Below are 25,858 nucleotides of genomic sequence, written 5' to 3' on the forward strand. Positions count from 1 at the left end.
GGCTTGAAACTTAGTTCCTTGAACCAAGTTGAGTTATGTAGTGATGAGTTAGAATGAGCCATGGAAGCAATAAATTCAGACAGGCAGTAACAGTCAGTAGTAGTTAACGTATCTGATCTCCTTCAGTGTGCTGGGTTTCTGAATGCTTTTTAAAATACAGTTTCGCATTTCATCCTTTGAACAGTGATATAAAATAGATATTTCTGCTCTTCCCAGTTAAAAATGAAAAAACTGAAAATTGGAGAGAGAAGTTGCCAGGAATTACATGATTGGTCGGTGGAGCAGAGTCAGGATTTTTATCTTGAACTAGAAGCTAACTTATACAAGAAGATATGATGTCAGGATATACAAGCAGTTCAGTATTTGGGAACCATGATGTTTGTGACAATAGATTTTTAAAAAGTAGGCAGAGATCAATAGGATGTTACATATATTTGATTTTTTTTTTCCTGCAACTATAGGAAATGAGGAACCATTGGAAGTTTTTAGCTAATAATCAGATGGTCACTTTTTCATTTTCAACCATTTGATATTTGTATGGAGGACAGATTTCTAGGGAATAATTTTGAGACCAGTTAGCAAAGACAGTAGGAACTTTTGGTAAGATCCTAATAAAACAGAATTTGTAAGGTGTACTTGGGACCAGTTTAAGAGATGTCTGTGTAATAAAATTAACAGTATTTGGTGACTGATTAAATGTGAGAAAAGAGATGAAAGGTATCAATGATGACTACCGCAGTTGAAATGGAGAATTTAGGAAAAGGATTGGTATAGTGTGGAACGTCTGTCTCCCTTCCCTTCTGTTGATTTTGCTTCTTGTGGTTCGGAGCTCTTTTGGTAGGTACTTACATGTTTCTAAGTGTTACAGCTTCTTGGTGGAGTGATACTTTTATTATTATAAAGTACCCTTCCTTATCTCTAGTAGTAATTTTTATCTTACCAGTCTAGTATTAGTATAGCTATTCTAACTCTCTGTTTGCACAGTATATCTGTTTTCCATCCTCTTAGCCTCCTCAAGTCTTTGAATTTAAAGATAGCTCCTCTTAGATTTTTTAAAATCCATTTTTTAAAATCCATCCTGTCAATTTTCTGCCTTTTGGAGACTTCAATTCATATTTAATGCAATTACTGATAAAGACTTCTGCCATTTTAATATTTGTTTTCTATTTGTCTTCATGTCTTCTTTTTTGTTCCTGAGTTTCTCCATTGTTGACATTTTGTGTTAAACACTGCTCATGTGTTATTTTAATTACTTTGTAATTTTTTTGATATATGTAAGTATAGGTATATATACTATATATATTAGTGTGTATATATTAATATATATGTGTAGTTTTCTTAGTGGCTCCTGCTTTGGATATTATAGTTCACATCTTTTAACAGTCTAATTTGGATTAATACCAACTTTATTTCAGTAACATGCAAAAACTTTCTCCTACATAGTTCTGCCTCCACTTATGCTGTTATTTTCACTAATTACATCTTTGTATATGGTGTACCCCTCAACACAGATTTATAAGTATTATGCAGTCTTGTTTGAAACTAGATGGGGGGAAATGAGTAGACAATGCATTTATACTGTCTTTTGTATTTGTCTGTATAGTTACTTCACCTGGCATTCTTTATTTTTTCATATGTATTCTAGTTATCATTTAGTATCTTTTCATTACAGCCTCAAGGACCACCCCCCCACCCACCTTTAACATTTCTTACAGGTGTGACAGATTCCTTCAGTTTTTTATCAATCTGGAAGCATCTTAGTTTCTCCCTAGTTTTGAAAGATATTTTTGCTGTATATAGAATTCTTGGTTTATAGGTTTTTTCTTTCACCTCATTGAATATATCATCCCATTGCTTTCAGACCTCCATGATCTCTGATGAAAAACAAATCAGCTGATTTTCTTTATAATGATCCTTTGTAGATCATACGGAGAAGGCAATGGCAAGCCACTCCAGTACTCTTGCCTAGAAAATCCCATGGACGGAGGAGCCTGGTAGGCTGCAGGCCATGGGGTCCAACAGAGTTGGACACGACTGAAGTGACTTAGCAGCAGCAGCAGTAGATCATAAGTCACTTCTCTCTTGCTGTTTTCTAGATTCTTTTTTTTTAACTTCAAACAGTTTGATTATTATATGTCTCAGTGTGAATTTCTTTTCATTTAACTTACTTAAAGTTAGTTGCGGTTCTTCCATGTGTATATTAATGTTTTTCATCAAAATTGGGGAATTTTCAGACCATTTAATCTCTCCCTCTTTTCTGAGAGGCTTTGTGTGCATGTTGGGGCACCCTCAGCTCTCAGCCAGACAATGCTCGTTCTCTTCGTTCTCTTGGGGAGCCTCAAAGGATAGGTAGGCCTTATAAGTGAGAGTTCGGTTCATCTCAACCCTTCTCCTGAGTATGTTCACAGCCCTAAGCATGTATGTGGCTTCTACATTCCAAGGAGTATGTCAGAACTTTATAGAGCCCCTATGGCTATCTCATACCTCTGAGCTTTTTAAGTTTTTTGTTTATCTGTTTATTATTTGGCCCAAGTATTAGTCATTGTTTCAGGTATCCATGAAGTTAAAATACTTGTCTTTAATTGTTTTAGATGAACACATGCTCTTCTCTATTCCTGGAGGAAGACTTTTTGCATTGGAGCACTTCCAAGGAATGTTCACTGCAACATTGTTTTAAGTCCTCCAAAGAAGCAATGATGATTCTTGGGGAAAGAAGTTTTGAAAGGCTTTCACTCTGTTCTGCTCCCTCTGGTGGCTACCAGGCTGCTGGGAAATGTAAATGGAACTAGCAAGTTAAAACACCACAAAACTTGCTGTTTTTATCAAGATTTAGCCATTTTCCTTATAAAACACTCCCTGAGTTACAGGAACCCTTGATTAATTTACAGAGTCTAAATGAGTTGATTTGATTGTTTATTTTTCCCCCAGTTTTCTGAGTCTTTTCACAGAGGAGTTAAGTTTTGGTCACTGTCTTTACTAATATTGTCTCTTTCATATTTTGGGGAGGAATTCCCCTTTTATTTCTGAGATATAAGGATAGGAAAGTTAATGAGTTTTTTTTGTGACATCTTGAATGATGCTTTCTATGGCACATCTGGGAGATCAAATTCCTATTTTAGGACTCTGTATCTTGATGTAGCCATCAATTTATAGATGATAGTTAAAACCATTAGAGTAGATAAGATTGCCTTTTAAAAAAGTATTAATAAGAAAATGACCAAAAGGGCTTCTCTGTTTGAGCTGATAATTGCTGAAGGAGGAAATGAAAAAATTCTCATGATGTAGATTGATGTCTACGAATTTTATGGTCTCAAATCTCAACCAGTCTCTCAGAACAGCCAATCTTACTTTTTTTCAGCTTTCACATTGCCTTAGTAATTATCTAAACCTTCTCGAGTCTTTTTTTTTTTTTTAGCACATTATTTAACAGTTTTATTTTAAAAATAAAGTCATTACATTCAGCATCAATAATAATGATAACAGCCATGTGACACATAGTTTTCTTAATATTTTCATTCTCATACTTTAGCACCCTCAAGTCTTCTTATTTCTTGTTACTCCCACTTAACTTTCCTTTATCTGTCTTCTACTTTGAGAAAACTTAAGCCACATAACTTCTCTCAAATTATCATTTCTCCCTCTTTTAATTTACTTTTACCCCCAGGTAATGATAGGGGAGAATTAAGTGTACTCATGAAGAGGTGTCCAGGAGGGACTGATAAGACCATCCCAATAGGCACTGGAGGGATCCAGGGACTACAGGTTTCTAAGTTTGAGTAATTAGGTTTTTAAGAACAAATCAAAATATAATTTCTATAAAGTGAGTTATATATAAAAGTCTGGCAAGAAATTGTATAGATGCTGCAAATGGATGTTTGATTGAAGTTATCCGTTGAGCAAAGGATGTGTTTTTTGCTTGCCTATAACAAATGCCATACATTTAAAAATGTCCCTGTAGTGGGTTGAATTGTGTCTCCCAGAAAGAGAGACAGTTCCTACTCCATAGAATTGGTGAATGTGACCTTATTGGGAGATAGTTCTTTGCAGATGAGATGCGTTAAGAGGAATTTGTAACTATGCCTGGTGCCTAGCATTTATGATCTAGTGGACGTTAAATCCAGTGACGGCAGATGTATAGAACAGTCTTTTGGACTCTGTGGGAGAGGGAGAGGGTGGAATGATTTGGGAGAATGGCATGGAAACATGTGTAATATCATATATGAAACGAATCACCAGTCCAGGTTCAATGCGTGATACTGGATGCTTGGGGCTGGTGTGCTGAGATGACCCAGAGGGATGGTATGGGGAGGAAGGTGGGAGAGGGGTTCAGCATGAGGAACACGTGTATACCCGTGGTGGATTCATGTTGATGTATGGCAAAACCAGTACAATATTGGAAAGTAAAAAATAAATAAGTCCAGTGACAGATATCCGTATAATAAAGAGATGATACACAGAGGGCAAGGCCATGTGAAGGCAGAGGGAAACATTGGAGAGCTGCACCTACAAGCCAACCAATGCCAAGGATTGCCAGAAGTCATCCGCAGCTAGGAAGAGGCAAGGAAGGATTCTTCTCTAGAGCCTTTGATGGGAGAATTGTGCTGCTGACATCTTGATTTTTGGCATCTAGTTCCATAACTGTGAGAGAGTGAATATCTGTTGTCTTTAAGCCACACAGTTTGTGGTTTTTTGTTTTTGTTTTGTTTTCTATAGTAGCCCTTGGAAACTAATAAAATCTCTTAGGTTACTCTGGAAATTATTTTAATTGGTAAATATGCAGATATGTTATCAAATGGCAGGCTTTGAAAAATATTCATAAAATGTGTTTTTTACATTGTATTAGCTTAGGTTTAAGGGTAACATGAAAATGAAATTATAGGTAGGACTCTGACAGCTAGATAATTGGCTCTTGATGGATTGATTACCTCAAATAAATAAAAATTTAAAGATGTTTTATTCCATTCATCCCTTCAAATCTATGATTCCATTTGAAAATCTCAGCTAATTTTTTTCTGAGAGAAACGCTGTTATATCATGTTAGGAAATAATCTGCATAATTTCTAAGTTTGCATCTTCTACTTATATCCTTTTTATATGTGTAAATATATATAGTACATATAAATACTACTATATTTGAATAATCGTGTCATACAGCGTGGCATTTTATTAATAATCTAGATAAAATATGCAGTTTTTTTATATTCAGTTTATTAAACCAAAGTTGTTTTGGTTACATCCTTTAGATTTTCTTAGAGAAAAAAAATTGAAATTTCTTCTTGACATGTTTTTGAAACTTGAAGATATTTTTCAGATCTTGATCCATATTATAGATCACCTGTAATTTACTTTTTGAATTATGCTTTACCTTTTTCAAGATGATATCTTTATTAGTTTGCTACTGCTCCCAAGACAAGTTATCACAAATTTAGCAGCTTAAAACACACTTTTTTATATAGCTATTTAAGTCCGAAGTCTTAGTAGGCTCAGCCTGAGTCCTCTGCTTAACATCTCACAAGTTGAAATCAGGGTGTTGACTGGGTCATGTTCCCACCTGAAGTCTCTGGGGAAGCATCTGCTTCCAGATATATTCACACTGACAATCAAATTCAGTGTTCACTGTTGTAGGATGTTGGTCCTTGTTTCCTTGCTGTCTGTCAATGGGGGCTAATGTTTGCTCCTGGAGGTGACCCACATTCCTTCTCATACTTTCCATGTGGAAACCACCCCCACTCCCAACCAGCAGCAACAGGTCAAGTTCTTCTCACACTTCTAATTTCTCCTGCTGGATTTTTCTGATTCCAGCTGAAGAAAGCTGTCTGCTTTTAAGAACTCATGTGATTAGATTGGGCCCACCCAGATAATTAAGAACAGTCTGTCTATATTAACCTTTTTAAACTTAGTCACATCCCTTTTGCCATGTGATAAAATGTATACACAATTCCAGGGATTGGGACACAGGCATCTTTGTAGGGGATTCAAGAGGGAGAGGACATATGTATACCTATGGCTGATTCATGTTGAGGTTTGACAGAAAACAACAAAATTCTGTAAAGCAATTATCCTACAATTAAAAAAATAAAAGTACACACAATTCCAGGGGTTGGGACACAGGCATCTTTTTAGGGAGTTGGGGCATTTTGCCCACTGTAAGTATTAATAACTAATATCAACAGTTTTGATAGCTAGTTGCATTAAGTATAAAAAGTGTTAACCCTACTAAAATAATTATTGAAATAATTCTAAATATAAATACAAAAAAAGATACTGTAGGATATATAGTTAGTATAAGAACTCTCTGCCTCCTTATAATTTATATTTTATAAAGTATAATGATAATGTTTGCCAAAGAGGTAGGAAATTAGGAAATTGTCTTCTTACACCACAGAAGACACACTTCTCCGTGGAAAAAGGTTAATGAACTGAAATGTCATTCCCCTAATGATAGTTTAATTGTACAACATAATTTACTTATTTTGCGATTCTAGCCAACTTTTATTGCTTGAAATTAATTGGATAGCCACACCACTTGGGAGTAGACTAGAAAGTCCACACAAAAGCCATGTCCCCATCATTTCTCATTTATCTTAGAGTTTGGTACTGAGTAGCTGGGGACGTGAATTCCTTTCTCTTTTCGTACCAGTAGTTTCATGTGGTTAACAAAGGACTCTCTCAAGATAATGGATGCTTCTTAAAGTCGGAGACTCTGACTTGTTCATTTTTGTATCACCAATACCGGTCATACTGCAGTTGTTCCAAATATTGTGTTGGAGCAACACAAATATTAGGTAGGTACAAACATATTTGTGGTTTCAGACCATGAATTTTAAATCATTATAACTAGGCTCAAACACATCTTTTTTATACAAAATTGGAACCATTACAGTCAACACATTATTGCCAATGAGAAGTAAGTTTGTTTATTCCTGTAGCATAAAAATCCATGCTTCGGGATTTGACAAAAAGTATTGTGCCTCCTGTTGGCTGTGGAGGCATTATCCCTGCAAAAAGTTGTTGAGATGCTTGAAGAAGTATCAGTTGGTGAGCGTTCAGGTGAAAATGGCAGATAAGGCAAAACTTTGTAGCCCAGTTTGCTCAAGTTCTGAAGCATTGTTTGTGCAACATGCAGTCAGGCATTGTCTTGGAGAAGAATTGGGCCCATTCTGTTGACCAGTTGTGGCTGCAGACATTGCTGTGTTCAGTGCATCTGACAGATTTGCTGAGCATATTTCTCAGATGTAATGGTTTTGCCGGGATTCAGAAAGCTGTAGTGGGTCAGACTAACAGCAGACCACAAAACAGTGACCATGGCCTTTTTTTGGTGCAGATTTGGCTTTGGGAGATACTTTCGGAGCATCTCAGTCCAGCTTAGTGGACTAAGACCAAAAAAAAAAATCCATTTTTTGTTGCATGTCACAGTCCTATCAAGAAATGGTTCCTTGTTGTTGTGTAAAATAAGAAAAGTAAAGTGAAAGTTATACAGTCCATGGAATTCTCCAGGGTGGAATACTTGAGTGGGTAGCTGTTCCCTTCTCCAGGGGATCTTCCCAACCCAGGGATGGAACCCAGGTCTCCCCCATTGCAAGCAGATTCTTTACCAGCTGAGCCACCAGGGAAGCCCAACAATACTGGAGTGGGTAACCTACCCTTCTCCAGGGGATCTTCTTCACCCAGGAATCAAACCAGGGTCACCTGCATTGCAGGCACTTCAGAGTGACAATTTTTTTCATTTCCTGTTAGCTCATGAAGCACCCACTTATCGAGCTTTTTCCTTTTTCCTTTCCAGTTTGTTTCAAACGTCAACTTTGAGTCCTTTGGCAACTTCTCATGTAGTTGTAAGAGCTTGATGATTACTCTTAATTGGTCGTTGTCAATTTCCGATGGTGGCCACTGCACCCCTCATCTTCAAGGCTCCCTTCTGCTTTACAAAACTTGGAACCACCAGTGCACTATGTGTTCATTAGCAGTTCCTGGGCCAGACACGTTGTTAATGTTATGAGTTGTCTCGGATGCTTTACTACCCATTTAAACTAGAATAAGAAAATTGCTCAAATTTGCTTTTTGTCAAACATCATTTGTCTAGTCTAAAATATAAACTGTAAGTAATAAGACATTAGCAAAAAGAAAACAAAGCGAGAAATGCACATTAAAATGATGCATAATGTCACTACGTTTATTTAAGAATGTATTCTAGTATCAAATGGCAACGTTCAACAGTGCAAAACCGCGATTACTTTTGCACCAATCTAATACTGAAAAATAACTGAGTTTGTGAATAAATACCACAGCTAACAAATGTTTATTAAACAGCCAGTGTGTACAAGTTGGTCACCCATTGATTCAGTGTTTAGTGAATAAAGCTCATGCCTTCAAGCCATCACTACGTGATATATCTTTCTGATTATTCTTGGTTATCATTGCTATAAAAGAACAGAGATCTCTACTACAGGTGATTTAATACATAATACCTGAATTAGAAATCAGGTGTCTTGAATTCTGCTCTTTTATCAATTAATTGGATAACTAATTGGGGGATTCCCAAGCAAATTAATTTCTGAGGCTCAACTTACCTATAAAATGAAAATGTAAAATAAGATCCTTTAGATTTCTTCCAGCTTTTAAATTTGTACACTTTGAATTTTTCTTTTGAAATAAAATGGGAAGCCTGAAAGATAAAGGAGTTCAAGATTGATCCTAAACATAAACCCTCATTTAATTGTTTTTTTTGTCCTTGCCTCAGTGTTAACATTCATAAAATGCAAGTCATTTTGCCTTAAAACTTAACTGGCTTTATTTATACCTTAAGGATTTTATCCATTCATTTAATTTTTCTATGAAAAGAGGAAATTTCAGTGAATCACATTCAATTCTTTTTTAAATAAAAGCAAACAGATAAAGAAGAGGGGATATCTGACACTTGAACCTATAGATTTTTCTATTAGTCAATCAAAAGGAGGGCCAGGTAAAAGAAGAAGCCAAATTGAATTTTTTTAATTTTCTTAAGTTCTGTTATCAGGAAAATAGTGCTTCTTTCCTCTAAATAATAATTGTAAGGAGAGAAATAAAGCTAATAGTTTATCCATTATAAATGTGATATGTCAATTAACTAAATTTTTATGTGCCCCTGCCTATTATACGTAAAAACAAAATTGTTTTTTTCTAAAATAAAGAAGTAGTTACTTCCAATAGAACTATCTTATAAATTAAAGAGAGAATATTTAAGGATCACTCTGTCTACCAGAAACTAACATTCTAATTCTGCAAGATCTAAAAACTATTAAATTTGAAATGTAGTGTTTACCCCACTCTCATTTTTTACCTTGTAAAGAAACTCAATACACTGTAAAATTATTAACTGATTTTATTTGAAGTAGTTTCAAGGTATTTCCTGCCTCTAGTCATTATGTCCAAAATTTTGACAACAGTTTTTACGGAAGAGTGGATATGAGCTTTGATATTATGCAGAGTTATAACTGGAGGAGACTTTTGAGATCATGTGTCAGGAACCTTCTTATTTTGTAGATAGGGAAGCTGAGGAAACAGTTTTATTTTCAGTTTTTAGCAGAATCAGGACTTTAACACAGTTCTTTTATTCCCAGTCACGTGGTGTTTCTCCTATACTGCACTGTGTGTTTGTTGGCATTTTGAAATAGAAACAAAGTATTTTGCAACTGTTGAAAAAGAAGAGAAATTATTTTAAATGATAATTTCATTTAGATAAAGTGAATTGCTGTTTATTTACTATTTTTCTGTTTAGGTGAAAAGAGATTTGAATGTCCAGAATGTTCTAAAAGATTTATGCGGAGTGATCATCTCTCCAAACATGTCAAAACGCACCAGAATAAAAAAGGTGGTGGGACAGCTCTTGCCATTGTTACCTCCGGAGAACTGGACTCATCTGTTACAGAGGTGCTTGGCTCCCCAAGAATTGTCACAGTTGCAGCCATTTCTCAAGATTCAAACCCAGCAACTCCCAATGTTTCAACCAACATGGAAGAATTCTGAAGTTATTTATAATAGAGACCTCTAGTGCTGCACTTAAGTTTACACACCTTTGAAAATCTGGAAATGGGCTGGTCAAGTGGATTACAGAGTAGGAAATCATGTTTTCATTCTTGGCTTCTTTAAGTATTCCAAGATTTTGGGTCAGCACATGAAGTGTTGAATTTTTAAAAATACAAAAGCAAACTGATATACTGGAAACGGATAGAAAAGTATTTCCTCCATATTATGTACGTTGTAGTTATTTGGAGATATATCACATAATCTTTAAACTGAATCTTCCCCTCTCTTAACATCATGTGTTAACATGTTTAAAAAGACAGACCTCAGTAGTTTGCAGACTGGACCTTAATTGGACTTGTTTTCTTTGAAAGTACTTTGTTATAAATTCAGTCAGTAATATTTATGTGGATTTTTCCCCCATTATCACAGAAAACAGATAGTTAACTGATGATAGAGATAATGCTTTATTTCCTTAGCTTGATTTTTGGAAAATCAATTGAAAATAGTTTTGGCCGTCTTTTCTAAATATTAGAAATTCTTCAACAGTTAAATTAGGTAAGTTCCAAAAACAGAATCTGAGAGGCATCTCAGATCTTTATTACCACTACATTGTAGTAGTGGGTATGCAGACAATCAGTGAGATCCAATTACTTTCTCCATTTGGAGACGCAGAAGGAACTTAGAGCTAAACCTTAGGTTAAATTTTAGATTGAAACCGTAGGAAAATACTGGGGGGAAAATGGTTAAAACAAAACTCACAATAGCTTCAGAAAAATAAAATGAGGCAACTTAACAGGTATGGTTTTGAAGTTAGGATTGATTATATTCCTAACACTAGGTTGAACCACAAAGTTCATTTTAAATGTTTATATTGGAAATATTTGCATAGAGTTTAAATCATCCTGTAGTTTCATAGTCTGTAAATATGAGTTATGTTGACAATGTGCAAAATTCTTTATGCTTTGACTTGGTAGCCAAAGAAAGAATTATCACACTTTTTTTAAGGCCAGCAGAAAATTATCTTTTAACTACATTATAATTTCTGTTTTCCTCTTTGCTAAAAATTAGCCAATCCCATTTTATTTCTAGCACTGTTTTAGAGGCTGATTAAGGATTTATAACACAGTAATGTCTTTGTGTTATACCAGAAACTGAATTTTCCTTAAGAAGACATCCTAACAAATGTATAACAGATGTGATGCTATGAAACAAAAAGTATTTTTTAAAAATATCAGTCAGTTATAAGTGATGAAAGAAATAAATGTATTTCATTGTTTGTACAAGCATCTTAATAGGAAAGATGGCCAAAAGTTTCCTATAAAAAAATCTGAAGTATGCCAGTAGCTTAAATATTAGTAAGATATTTCATATTTAAAAATATATTTACAGTGAATTATAATGCAGTTGGAATTCACCATTTGAAAACTGAAGTTTTTAACTACTTGGTTAATTAACACCATTAGTTTGGGGACTGTTTGAGTATAGGTGTATGTTATTTTCTTGTACATTCTCTATTATTTCAGGAAAAGTACTACTCATGCGAATTCTCTTCTGAAATTGTGATGTTTCTTGTATTTTTGATGAAGGAGAAATACTGTAATGATCACTGTTTACACTATGTACACTTTAGGCCAGCCCTTTGTAGCGTTATATAAAACTGAAGGTCTTTTGTGCTTTCAGTTTGTATAAAAAAGCTTTGAGATTAAAGGAAAAAAAATTTTTACACTGTGGTTATAAATTTCAAGTTTCTTAAAGCTTTTGTAGACTTGTAACAAAGTCTTTAAATTTTAGTTGGATTTTGTAAATTGTTTTGTATATTTTATTTAATGTACTCTTAACAACTGATGTATCTGGCTTTAAAACATCAGAATCAGTTTGTTGTTTTGTTTGGTACAGAGAAGCATTTGGTAGTGTTAATTTTAATTTTATTATATAGGAGCTGAAACATCAAATATATATTTTATCTATCATTATGCTACACAATCAGTGCTATAAATTTTTTTATGCAAAGAAACTTTCCTAATGTTTGAATCATGTTTCCTCAGAGTGACACTTTTTGTTGTTGTTAATACTGAGTGTGAGCTCTCTGCACCATTATTCTATGAACCATTTTTAATGCATACCTATGTATGCGCCTCAGAAATGGAAGTTATTTTTTAATCAACAATGAGGCCTATTATAAATTTAACAAACTGAATCTGGATAGCTTTATAGCATATAAAGTATATTAATTTGTGTTAGCAGGTGCACATTTCACCACTGAAATTAGAAATATTTTGACAGTCTGTTCTGCAAACCATTCTGAATCCACTCTTCTGTCTTATAAGAATCGTAAATTTCAATGTCCTTTATTTGACTCAGTGGGATATAGCTGTTATAAGTAATAGGGCACAGATGTGCAGTAGAGTCTTGTTTAATGACATTTCACTGTTCATTCCCTTTGCCACTGTTATAAAACTTTTCTTTATTGTAATTATCAGTGCAAAGCTATGTATTTATCATGGTAGAACTCCAGTGTTAGAATAGTTTTTTCTTACAGTATACTTTCTTTGGTTAGGTTTGTGTATGTGTTGCTGATTACATTAGAACTTGATGTTAAGTCATTATTTATCACACTCTCATGAGAGCAGTAATAAAAGTGTGTAATCTAGGAGAAAAAGTTAATTTGTCAAACTTAGATAAGCATGATGTTTAGGTCCTATTTTTCAATTTTATAACTGTTTTATTGCAACAATATTTGTATTTAAGTCTTCATTTTAATGCCTTGTGGTGTTTTTTTATGCATGTCACTAAGTTGTCATCCCACATAAATTGATGTGCAGCATAGGGTATTAAATCTACATAATGATTTTAAAACAGAAATAGTTGATGGTAAAATGTAAATGTTTTGCAAAAATTCCTTATAAAAAGTTTTGTAGTAACATTTCACTTGTAAATTTTTTTTTTTTTTTGTAAAAAAAAAAAGAAAGAAAAAAAAAAAGATGAATCCAGAAAAGAACTTGTTTCCCATATCCTAGAATTTAGACAATTATTCTGCCAGCAAAGCCTCTGGGGCTGTAATTGACATTTTTACAGTGCTGATTTGTATAAAATTTGTTTTTTGTGGATTTGGAAATAAAATCATGTACAAGTTGTTGCCTGCAATAACAATTGCAAGTAACCTATTAAAAATTCCCTTGAGTTTAACATGTTTCTTCATTTAATTATGTATACTATAAAGCAGCAATAAATTGTTTGAACTATCAACCTTCCTATAACGATGAACACTGGAAAGTAATGTTCTCACTAGAAAATGTATTGGCAGCTCTTCATAATTCCTAGTATTAAGATATGGTCACCATTTCTCTGAAGATATCACCAAAGAACACCAATTCAAATTTCATGTTAATTTGTAGCCATTGCTCTAGACATTTATGGAAATTAAAATTTGATTTAGGTACATTTTTTACTTAGATATTTTTAAGCAGTAAATGTTAGGAAATTGTAGGAAGAGCTGAAAATGAAAACATAATTAAAATATTATTTAAGCTTACAGAAGCAGGAAGAAGCAATGCATGCCATGTAGATGCCACAGTCTAAAAGCAAAAGCTATTTGCTTTTCCTCTTGGGAGACCTCTGCAAATCTCATACAGAACCTTAACTGACATAATAAATGTACTGCTATAACAACTTTAGTTACCAGATTTCCAAACCCAGGCTATATTACATATCATCATGTGAGGAGCAGAGGATTTTAGGCAGCAGGTAAGTAGTAATACTTTGGTCCACAGGATGCCAAAAATTCTTTTTACATCTGTATTAATCAGGGCCTACATTGTGTTTGGGTAGATGCCTTCTATAGTAAAACTGTACAGTAAAGACATGGCTAGTGTAATAATATATGTTCATTAACAGTTCCTGAATCAAAAAACAGGTTTTTTTTTTACGCTGCCAAATGACCAGTAAAGAGGTCTTACTAAATTTTTCAAAATATTTGTATCAAACTAGAAATGTATTTCAATTATTTGAAAAATTCACATTTGGAAGCATCAGGATGACATTGTATAAAAGGGATAACACAAGTAGTAAACTTCTTATGAGGTAGTACTAGTTTGATTCTTGGACTTCTAGGAGCTTCAGTCTCATCCAGGAACCAGGAACCTAGACTAAATCAAAGAAAACACCAAAAAAGTGAGGCTTTTTACCTTATCCTACATAAAACTGTTGATAATAATAAGTTAGGAAAGTTGAAGCAGTTCTAAGTGTAACACTGTATAATATGGTATAGTTTATAATGCTATTCATGATAACTTCAAAATATAAAGAAAGAATTGTATAGCTTGCTTTTTTTAATTTAAAACTTCAGATGCTTAAAAGAGTGCAGAGACTTCAGATATGTACAAAACATATGAAATACTTTATTCTTCAGTACATCTGACTTTCGTTTCTGTATTTATTGCCCAAGTGCTAATGTCTAGTTCACACACAGCCAACTTGTAATTATGTAGCAGGGTTTTTTAGACGCCATATTCAATGCTCCTAAAAGTTGCTAATTAGTGTATGTCTTAGGCTATATTCTTCTTCCTTGAAGGTCACAATGAATTTATTTTTGGATGCCTGAAGCTGATCTCAAATGCAAATAGTAAGAAAGGAAGGAAGGAAGATCGTACAAATCTTTGTTTTTGTCTAAGGTAATAGTTTGGCAAATGCTAGGATGATGTCTCCTGGAGGAAAATGTTCCAATTAATAGGGTTTCTGGATTTCAGAATTTTAGTAATCAAGTTTTCCTGTATAAAAAGAAAGGAATCAATATGCTATTTATAGTACTTTAGCCCAGAAAAGCAGTTTATGTGTGTACATATATATAACAGCTTTTACAATAAGCATTTAATTTAGCAAATGAGTTAGCAAATTACATATATTGTATTGGACTGTACTGACATAAAATCTTTTTTTTTTAACTAGGGAAGGTATTTTCATGATAAATCATGCATCACTGTGCTGCCCACAGCTAGGTACAAATGCCCAAGCCTTAAGTACATTGTACATTCTCTTGTGAATTCAACCAGGAAAATTTGGTGACAGTTAAGCAAAATTTTCAGATGAGCTTGCAGTGTTTGAAACATTTCATTAAAAAATATTGTACCACAGTGAAACAGTAGATGCATTTCCAATTAACAGTAATCCCTTTGCATAATTGTGGCATTGTTTAAAATTTTTGTGCAGTGAAAACATAATCCATGGGATTTTTGTTTCCTGTATGCATTTTAATAAAATTAGGTGCACATATAGAGAAAATACAATTTTATACTAATATATAACATTTGGGTTGGGTTAGGAAGTTCAAACTTCCACATAAAACTATTTTGTCTTTAAAGTTGCTGAAAGACTACAAGAAATACAGATAGGCATAAATATACACACATTTCCTAAAATTCTGTATAAAAGATTTGTACCAACAGACTGGTTCCAGATTGGGGAAGGATTACATCAAAGCTGTATATTGTCACCCTGCTTATTTAACTTACATGCAGAAATGCCAGGTTGGATGAAGCACAAGCTGGAAGTAAGGTTGACGGGAGAAATAATAGCCTCAGATGTGCAGATAACACCACCCTTACGGCAGAAAGTGAAGAAGAACTAAAGAGCCTCTTGAAAGAGGAGAGTAAAAAAGCTGGCTTAAAACTCAACATTAAAAAAACTAAGATCATGGCATCTGGTCCCATCACTTCATGGCAAATAGATGGAGAAACCGTGGCAACAGTGAGAGACTTTATTTTTGGGGGCTCCCAAGTCTCTGCAGATGGTGACTGCAGCCATGAAATTAAAAGATGCTTGCTCCTTGGAAGAAAAGCTATGACCAACCTCGACAGCATATTAAAAAGCAGAGACGTTACTTTGCCCACAAAGGTCCATCTAGTCAAGGCTGTGGTTTTTCCAGTAGTCATGTATGGATGTGAGAGTTGGACTATGAAGAAAGCTGAGCACCAAAGAACTGATGCTTTTGAACTGTGGTGTTTTAGAAGACTCTTGAGAGTCCTTTGGACTGCAAGGAGATCCAACCAGTCCATCCTAAAGGAAATCAGTCCTGAATATTTATTGGAAGCACTGATGCTGAAACTGAAGCTCCAGTACTTTAGCCACCTAATGGGAAAAACTGACTTAACTGGAAAGACCCTGATGCTGGGAAAGATTGAAGGCAGGAGGAGAATGGGACAACAGAGGATAAGATGGTTAGATGGCATCACCGACTCAATGGACATGAGTTTGAGCACGCTGTCGGAGTTGGTGATCGACAGGGAACCCTGGCATGCTGCAGTCCATGGGGTCACAAAGAGTTGGACATGACCGAGCAACTGAACTGAACTGAACCAATAGTTTCCATAAAACTACATGTTTATCTAGAGCCCTCCTACTTCTGGATGTTAATTTGCTTCAGGACTTAATGATAGCCATGAATGATAGGCTTGTATTTTGAGTCTCCACTCATTGGAAGAGTACTGAGGGTCTGTTTTGTACCAGGTGCTAATCCAAGTGTCAGACCAAGAATAAGACAGAGCCCTATCCCCTGCCTTCGCAGAGTTCACGTACATTTGAAAATGCTAAGGGCAAGGGGGACAAGTAAGCTAGAGGTGAGGCGTGCTGGGGCTGTGATTATAATTAGGGGGTTCAGGAAGCCTCCTGAAGTGATATCTGAGCAAAACAAAGTAAAGAAGCCAGTTTTGCCAGTCAGTATCAGGAGAAACTGAGGGAAGAGGAACCAGCGAAAGGGATGAACCTGACTGGACCAGGGCTGAAGCACACTAGCCTGGAGGGACCAAAAACGAGGACTGCAGCAGAGAGGTAAGAGTTGGCGGTGCATCCTTGCCGTGGGGGTAAAGGCTTGCTTGCAATGCAGAGGATCAAGCACCCTGATGAAAGCAAAGCTTGTAACACAGAGATATCCACTGGAGGCCGAGAAGTGTGAGCTTGATTCCTGGTTCTGCCACTTACTACACAACCCTGGGCAAATTACCATTTCTGCACCCTCTTTTCCTCTTGTGCAAAATGGAAATAATGTCTCACAGGTCTGTTAAGAGGATTAACTAAGGTAACTCTCAAGCCCCTGACACAATGGTGTTCAATAGATAGAAGTTACTATTAATTTTAGGTTAACCCAAAAGGGGGCAGGGAGGATGGAGAAGTTCCCAGTTGAGGGACCAATAGGTTGAAAAGTTAATGCTCAATATCCCATCAAGAAATTTCTGAGAATTTAAGTGTACATTTTTTTTTCCAGACTACCTAAGCTAGTTTCTGTCTGAGTATTTTATGATGGTCATCTTTTCCAAATGCTAAGCAAAGTTAAAGTTTCAAATCTTAGTTATTTTCTAATTTTAAAATGTTAATTTTGACTACTTACATACCTAAGTGACAGCAGACAACCAAACAAGAAAGAAACCAACTACTAAACAGAAATGGCTTCTCATGTGTTGTTCAGTAACTTTTGGGGGGACATGTGTGTGGATAATTTTATATATCTGAAATCTGTATTTAGAGATAAACTTGGTAAGAGGGAGGGGTCATTTGTTTACCTATGGCCGATGCATGTTGATACACAGCAGAAACCAACACAATATTAAAAAGCAATTATCTTCCAATTAAAAATTTAACAAAAGAGAGATACACTAAAATAAAATGAACCTGAACTTACAGGGCAAAAAGTACTATGTGTTCAGCTCCCTGTAAAGTTGGGGCCATGAACAGAAAATAGTGCATTTTGTGTCCAAAACTTTTCTTATCCTAGACAACTTCCTGTCAGACTTGGTTCAGAAAAGAATAAGGTGCTCTACATTAATGAGCTCTAAGCTACTCTCACTTAACTTTTCAAATTCTTTGTAGAATAAGACATAAACAAACAAATTGTCCAAACTGCCATCATTCCTTTCAAGGCTCAGAGGCCCCTCCACTAGCTTCTGCCCTCCACTTTCAGCACCTCATGCATTTTTTTACTGCTTTAACTGGGCTACAGACCCTGTTCTTAACTCTGACTTGCCCCTTTCATTCCCAAGCTAATCTATAGAGCTACTTCTTCCAATTGATTAGTACATTTACCACCCACTGTGTTAACCAGGTTCAGGCACAAGGGTGATGTTCCTCTTTTCTGTAGTAACCCTGCCTCCCTGCATCTCTTCCTTGGCTGGATTTCTTGAGCACCTCAAGACCCCCTTCCCCCGCTCCTAAGATGGGCCAGCCAGCACTTGCAGAGATGGGAGTGCAGTAAACCCACATGTATGGGAAAGAGCCAAGGCTCAGATCATGTTGGGCCAGGTTAAGATAAGTCTAAAGATGGAGTCAGAGAGCCAAGAAGTCAGACCCTGGGAGCTAAGATCAGACCAAAGCAAATTGCAGGTTAAGAGGAGGAAGTTAAACTTGAGCAGTTGTCTCATATACTCATTCTTCTTTGAATCATGTCTTTCTAGATGGTTAGCTTGGCTCAAATTGTGTTATTTATTATCTTGCTATGAAATGTGGTTTAATAAATATTTTATTGATGGTAGTATTATTTTTGAGATGTGGAAGCTGTAATAAAGTTATATTTTCTGCTGGCAAAATTGTTCCTAGCTTGTATAATTTTATGTTGGAATTAAACACATCAGTGATTCATGGTGCTATGTAAAGGGCAACATGGCTTTGAAGTATCTGGGTACCATAACAAGTTTGGAAAACCACTGTTGAAGAAAACAGTATAAAGGCAAAGAGGAAGCTAACTGAATAACGATGCTAGTGCAATTCAACAATATTGTAAATAGTTACAATTTTACCTTTTTATGTCTTTAAAGCTTTTATGTTAGCTATGCTTTATCAGATTTTTATAGTATATGTGGTGAGTATGTGTGTGCATGTTTGGTGAAGCATCATATTAATATAATATTTCTAATTACAGTTTATAAGTCAGAATCAAGTTTATAAGTTACTGTGGTTTTGTATTAGAGTTGCTTCCTCTCACTTTCTATAATTTTATAGAAAGATAGTATTGTTAGAAAATTAAGCCCTATTCTGATGATGATATATAACCTTTAATTCTCATCTTTATGGAGTAAATCATGATTTGTACAGGTTGTGGGTCCTATGGAAAGAGCTTCAGGTTTTCATTTATTTTCCGGTTTTGTTTTTCAAAATACCAATTTGTATTGGTATTGGTAATACCAATATTGGTACTAATTGTAATTACCAATTACAGTTGGTAATACCAATTGTACTGGGGACATCAGTTTGTATTAAAAATCTTTGTAAGCACTGATCTTTCTTTACATATAGAAATATCAAATTAGTGTGTTGTGCATACAGAACTAACATAGTGTTGTAGGTCATGTATGCTTAAAAATATTTATCAGACAAGTTAATAAAACCAAAGGGGAGCTTCTGGTTCAAGATGGCAGAGTAGAAGGACGTGCACTCATCTCTTCCTGTGAGAGCACCAAAATTGCAACTAGCTGTTGAACAATGATTGACAGGAGGATGCTGGAACTCACCAAAAAAAAAAAAAAAAAAAAGGTGCCCCATGTCCAAGACAAAGAAGAAGCCGCAGTGAGATGGTAGGAGGGGATGCCATCACGATGAATCAAATCCCATACCCAGCAGGTGGGTGACCTACAGACTGGAGAACAGTAATACCAAAGAAGTTCTCACACTCTTGTGAAGGTTCTGAACCCCACATCAGGCTTCCCAGTCTGTAGATCCAACAAAAGGACTGGAAATTCCCAAGGAATCTGGCTTTGAGGACCAGAAGGATTTGATTATAGGCTTTCCAGAGAAGGAAACTGAGACTCCAGTTTTAGAGGGCACATACAAAATTTTGCACACACCAAGACCCAGAGGAGGGGAGCAGTGACCCCACAGGAGACTGAACCAAAACTACCTGCTAGTGGAGGGCCTGCTGTGGAGGTGTGGGTTGGTGGGGGGCAGGGAGCACTGGAAGGTTTCCCTTGATGTAAACCCTCTTGGAATTCACCATTAATCCTACCATAAAGCTTGTAGACCCCAGGGCTGGGTCACCTCAGGCCAAACAACTACCAGGCAGAGAGTACAACCTCACCCATCAGCAGATAATTGGATTAAAGCTTTACTGAACAAGACTCTGCCCACTAGAGCAAGACTCAGTTTTTCCCATCAACAGTCCCTCCCATTAAGAAGCTTACAGGAGCCTCTTAGACTCATCCATCAGGGGACAGACAAAAGAAACGAGACACAGTCTCACAGTGGTTAAAACAAAAACCATATTACAGAAAGTTAATTAGGATGACAAAGCAGAAAGTTATGTCCCAGATGATGGGACAAGATAAAAATCCAAGAAAAACAACAAAATGAAGTGGAGATAGGCAACCTTCCAGAAAAATAATTCAAAATAATGATAGTGAAAATGTCCCAGAATCATGGGAAAAGAATGGAGGCAAAGATTGAGAAGATGCAAGAAATGTTTACTGAAGACCTAGAAGAACTAAAGAACAAAGAAACAGAGATGAATAATATACTAGAAGGAATCAATAGCAGAATAACTGAGGCAGAAGAACAGATAAATGACCTGGAGGGCAGAATGGTGGAAATAACTGCCACAAAATAGAATATAGAAAAAAGAATGAAGAGAGCCTAAGAGACCTCTGGAACAACATTAAGCACACCAACATTTGCATTATAGGAGTCCCAGAAGGAGAAGAGAGAAAGGACCTGAGAAAATATTTGAAGAGATAATACCTGAAAACTTCCCAAACATGGGAAAGGAAATAGTCAACCAAGTCCAGGAAGCACAGAGAGTCCCAGGCAGGATAAACCCAAGGAGGAGCACAACAAGACACACAGAAATCAAACCGACAAAAATTAAAGACAGATAAAATATTAAAAGCAACAAGAGAAAAGTGACAAATAACTTACAAGGAAACTCCCATCAGGCTATCAGCTGATTTCTCAACAGAAACTCTATAAGCCAGAGGGGAATGGCATAATATATTTAAAGTGATGAAAGGGAAGGACCTACAACCAAGAATACTCTACCCAGCAAGACTCTCCAGATTTGATGGAGAAATCAAAAGCTTTCCAGACAAGCAGAAGTTAAGAGAATTCAGCACACCAAACAAGCTTTACAACAAATGCTAAAGGAACTTCTTCAGGTAAGGAACACAAGAAAAGGAAAAGACCTACAGTAAATAAAACAATTAAGAAAACAGTAGTAGGATCATATGTATCTGTCACGCGAGTGTATATTCCTTGGTTCTTTGTCTCGTCACAACAAAGATTTGGAGCGACAGACATTAAAGCCCTCGGCGCTTCACAGCTCTTGGGTCTTGGACAAACTGTGCTACAGCTCTTAGGCAAATCAATGTTACAGCTCTATTGTATTTAGAAGATAGGAGAGAGAGAGAAAGAGAGAGAAAAGAGCGCACACACGCAGGAGAGAGAGTCCGAGAGAAAGCGCTTTGGCTCATCCTTTTATATGTTTTTTTTCCTCCACCTGGGCCTGCCCTATGCAAATTGGGCTTAGCCAGGAGTGCTGTTTGTTCTGTTTGTTCTGCCTTAGGTCTTCACTCTGGTCCTTGGACCTTCCTTGTCCTTTAGCCACTGCCATTTTGGACTCCTTTTCTCTATTCTACCTACCTAACATATCCATAGTTACCTTAAATGTAAATGGATTAAATGTACCAACCAAAAGAGACTAACTGGGTGGATGAAAACATGTGCATGTGTGCACTTCCTCTCGTCATATCACTCTGCTTGACCCCCCTAAAATTGTATGTAATTATTTTATATTATTAGTCATGTTCCCACTATGACTTGCAGTTGTAATTATCTTTTGTTTTTTGTCTGGCTATTGATTGTGAAAACTGATAAACATCTTTTACTATTGTGATTAGGTAACTATTACTTAATACCATTGTCTCATGATTGGTCAACAGAAAAATAATAGAACCTCTATACTACCGAAAGTGTTAGTCACTCTGTCTGACTCTCTGTGACCCTATGGGCTATCGTAGTCCACCAGACCCCTCTGTCCATGGAATTCAGGCAAGAATGGAGTGGGTTGCCATTCCCTTCTCCAGGGGATCTTCCCCACCCAGGAATCAAACCTGGGTTTCCTGAATTTCAGGTGATTTCTTTACCAACTGAAGCACTAGAGAAGCCCAAACTATCAAAATATCACCAATATCAAAATATCACCCAAACCAGGATCTAATAGAAAAACCTGTCATCACTTTTTAAAATCAGATGAATGTCAGAAGTATTTTGAAATGTTTTGAGAACTACAAATGCTCAGATATTGCTTTTTTCCTCCAGAACTCCAGATGTTTCTAATGAGTAGTCATGTTTAAAAACAACTGGACTATATGATAGTCTTGTACTTTATCTAGTTTGGTTCACCCTATTTTATATTCAGTGCTCGCATTCCATTTAGTTTATGTTGTCCAATTTCTCTTTTTTTTTTATGTTCTTTCTCAAGCCTTCATCAAGTGTAGTAGAAAAGCTTTTGTATACATATATATATATGTATAATATATAAATATTTTAGAAAACATGAATTTTTCCTTAACTAAAAAAATTATGACATTTTGATCCCACTAGTTTGACTTAGTAGGAATAGAACCCTAGATTTCTAATTAAAAAATAGATATGCAGCAAGCAACAAAGGTTTACTGTATAGCACAGGGAACTAGAGTCAATATCTTGTGATAACTTATGATGGATAATATTTTCAAAAATAATATATGTGTATCTGTATAGCTGAATCACTTTGCTGTGCACCTGAAGCATTGTAAGTCAACTATATTTCAATAAAATATATATATTTAATAATATAAAGAGGGAAAAAAGTAGTCTCTGTAAATGTGTCCAATTAGATAAGTAATTGGGAATATTTTTATTCTTGGGTCCAATTGTTATGTAGACTTTGACATAAAATAGGAAAAGAGAAAGGGTGAACCTGCCTAGAGAATTTTATTAAACTGATCATTTTGCAGATCTAAGATATACTGTTCTATATTTTTAGGAAAAATATACCTTGTTTACAAAAAGGTTTTAAAATATTTTCTTTTAAGTGTTATCCTTATTAAAATCCATGATCATAACAAATTCTCTGAAGAATTGATGCAGTGAGAAAAGATGTGGTAATCACTAGTGAATACATTTAAATAAAATATCTGCCTTCAATTTATACATTTTGTTCTAATAGAAATACTGATTAGACTTGTGATTCGAATATTTATGCTTCTTACTAAATATAAAATGTCTTTTAACTCTGGCATTGTTCCGAATACCCTCAAAGTAATTGTGGTCTCTCTAAAAATATCAAATAACTCTCTGTTGTTTTTGTTTTTTTTTTCTTTTTGTTTTGTACGTGAGCTGTCAGTTCAGTTCAGTTCAGTCGCTCAGTCGTGTCTGACTCTTTGCGACCCCATGGACTGTAGCACGCCGGGCCTCCCTGTCCATCACCAACTCCCAGAGCTTGCTCAAACTCACATCCATCGAGTTGGTGATGCCATCCAACCATCTCATCCTCTGTCATCCCCTTGTCCTCCCACCTTCAATCTTTCCCAGTATCAGGGTCTTTTAAAATGAGTCAGTTCTTCACATCAGGTGACCAAAGTATTGGAGTTTCAGCTTCAGCATCAGTCCTTCCAATGAATATTCAGTATTGATTTTCTTGAGGATGGACTGGTTGGATCTCCATGCAGTCCAAGGCACTCTCAAGAGACTTCTCCAATACGACGTTCAAAAGCATCAGTTCTTCAGTGCTCAGCTTTCTCTATAGTCCAACTCTCACATCCATACATGACTACTGGAAAAACCATAGCTTTGACTAGACGGACCTTTGTTGGCAAAGTAATGTCTCTGCTTTTTAAAATGCTGTTGAAGTTGGTCATAGCTTTTCTTCCAAGGAGCAAGCATCTTTTAATTTCATGGCTGCAGTCACCATCTGCAGTGATTTTGGAGTCCAAAAAAAATAAAGTCAGCCAATGTTTCCATTGTTTCCCCATCTATTCGCCATGAAGTGATGGGGCTGGATGCCATGATCTTCATTTTCTGAATGTTGAGTTTTAAACCAACTTTTTCACTCTCCTCTTTCACTTTTATCAAGAGGCTCTTTAGTTCTTCTTCGCTTTCTGCCATAATGGTGGTATCATCTGCATATCTGAGGTTATTGATATTTCTCTCAGCAATCTTGATTCCAGCTTGTGCTTCTTCCAGTCCAGCGTTTCTCATGATGTACTCTGCATAGAAGTTAAATAAGCAGGGTGACAATATACAGCCTTGACGTACTCCTTTTCCTATTTGGAACCAGTCTGTTGTTCCTTGTCCAGTTCTAACTGTTGCTTCCTGACCTGCATACAGATTTCTCAAGAAGCAGGTCAAGTGGTCTGGTATTCCCATGTCTTGAATTTTCCAGTTTGTTGTCGTCCATAGAGTCAAAGGCTTTGGTGTTGTCAATAAAGCAGAAGTAGATATTTTTCTGGAACCCTCTTGCTTTTTCAATGATCCAACAGATGTTGGCAATTTGATCTCTGGTTCCTCTGCCTTTTCTAAATCCACCTTGAACATCTGGAAGTTCACAGTCATGTACTATGGAACCCTGGCTTGGAGAATTTTGAGCATTTCTTTGCTAGCATGTGAGATGAGTGCAATTGTGCAGTAGTTTGAGCATTCTTTGGCATTGCCTTACTCTGGGATTGGAATGAAATTGACCTTTTCCTGTCCTGTGGCCCCTGCTGGGTTTTCCAAATTTGCTGGCATATTGAGTGCAACAGTTTCACAGCATCATCTTTTAGGATTTGAAACAGCTCAACTGGCATTCCATCACCTCCAACAGCTTTGTTCATAGTGATACCTCCTAAAGCCCGCTTGACTTTGCATTCCAGGATGTCTGGCTCTGGGTGAGCTATAACTTGGTCTAAAATACTCCAAGATTGTGAATCCACAGGACATTGCTTTGTTCTCGAGAATCCACAACACCCAATCAAAATTTAGACATATTTAGATATCAAACTAAGAGTTACCCTATTCCAAGTTCAGTTCATTCCATTTAAACAATATAAGAATAATTAGTTTCTTATTATTATACAGAGATGACAGTCAGACATTTTAATAACAGACACAGCACAGCACCCATCAGTCAGAAGGGATGCTAGACATAGTATTGGAGGAACGTCCCAGAGTCCCTCCTTGTTTCTCCATTCCACACCCCACCCCCCTCCACCCCAACTCCCTGGCATTACCCCTTCAGTTGCTGGATGCTGGGGAGTAGGGGGATGGGGAATCAGAGTGGCTATTTGCCTTCCAGCGTGGAATTGGTATTTTAATAACCAGTGTGGCTATACTGGTGTCCTAACTGAATATGAACACTGGACAGGAAGATTTATACTGTGACATGAAGAGTATTAAGGACGTAGCATTTCTTCAAAGAATGGTTTCCTGTTATCTCCAGGAATTTCTTCTGTGCTGACAGTATTCCATTGTGCAAGTCTTGTTGCAGATGTATGGGCAATAGTAACAACAACTGATACAGCTTTTGGCAGACACAAATGTAAGATGGACTCCACCTGCGTAGATGTTAAAATGTGGGAAAAGGTGCATCACATAATGTATGAACTACGCTTTAAGATTTGTTTTATTTCCTTTCTGCTTCCATCAATCCCCTCTTTTCCCTAACACCTTGATTTTGCCAATTGTAGTTTTGTTGACCCTTTTAGGACCAAACTGTTGAAGTTCCCAGGAGATGATTTGTATCCTCTGTTTACATGAGAAGCTAAGGGTTTGGATGGCCACAGGTAAAGAACTGTCGGTGTGCATTCGAAGGATGTTTTATTAATTCTAACCTTTCCCAGCCCAAGCAACCACAGAGTGCCCTCTTTGT

At 36.2% G+C, this 25,858-nt stretch overlaps 1 protein-coding gene across 2 annotated transcripts in view; it reads left to right on the forward strand.

Annotated features, from left to right (window-relative positions):
• The window catches only part of SP4 (Sp4 transcription factor), an 82,292-nt gene extending 69,104 nt beyond the window's left edge, over positions 1-13,188 (forward strand). For both annotated transcript variants that reach the window (XM_070787578.1, XM_070787579.1), the window contains exon 6: positions 9,755-13,188. In XM_070787578.1, the coding sequence (XP_070643679.1) occupies positions 9,755-10,002 (248 nt within the window). In that variant the 3' untranslated portion in view covers positions 10,003-13,188. The remainder of the gene's footprint in view (positions 1-9,754) is intronic.
• Positions 13,189-25,858: the final 12,670 nt, after the last annotated feature.

Source organism: Bos indicus, chromosome 4 (genome assembly GCF_029378745.1).
Source record: "Bos indicus isolate NIAB-ARS_2022 breed Sahiwal x Tharparkar chromosome 4, NIAB-ARS_B.indTharparkar_mat_pri_1.0, whole genome shotgun sequence".
NCBI lineage: Eukaryota > Metazoa > Chordata > Mammalia > Artiodactyla > Bovidae > Bos > Bos indicus.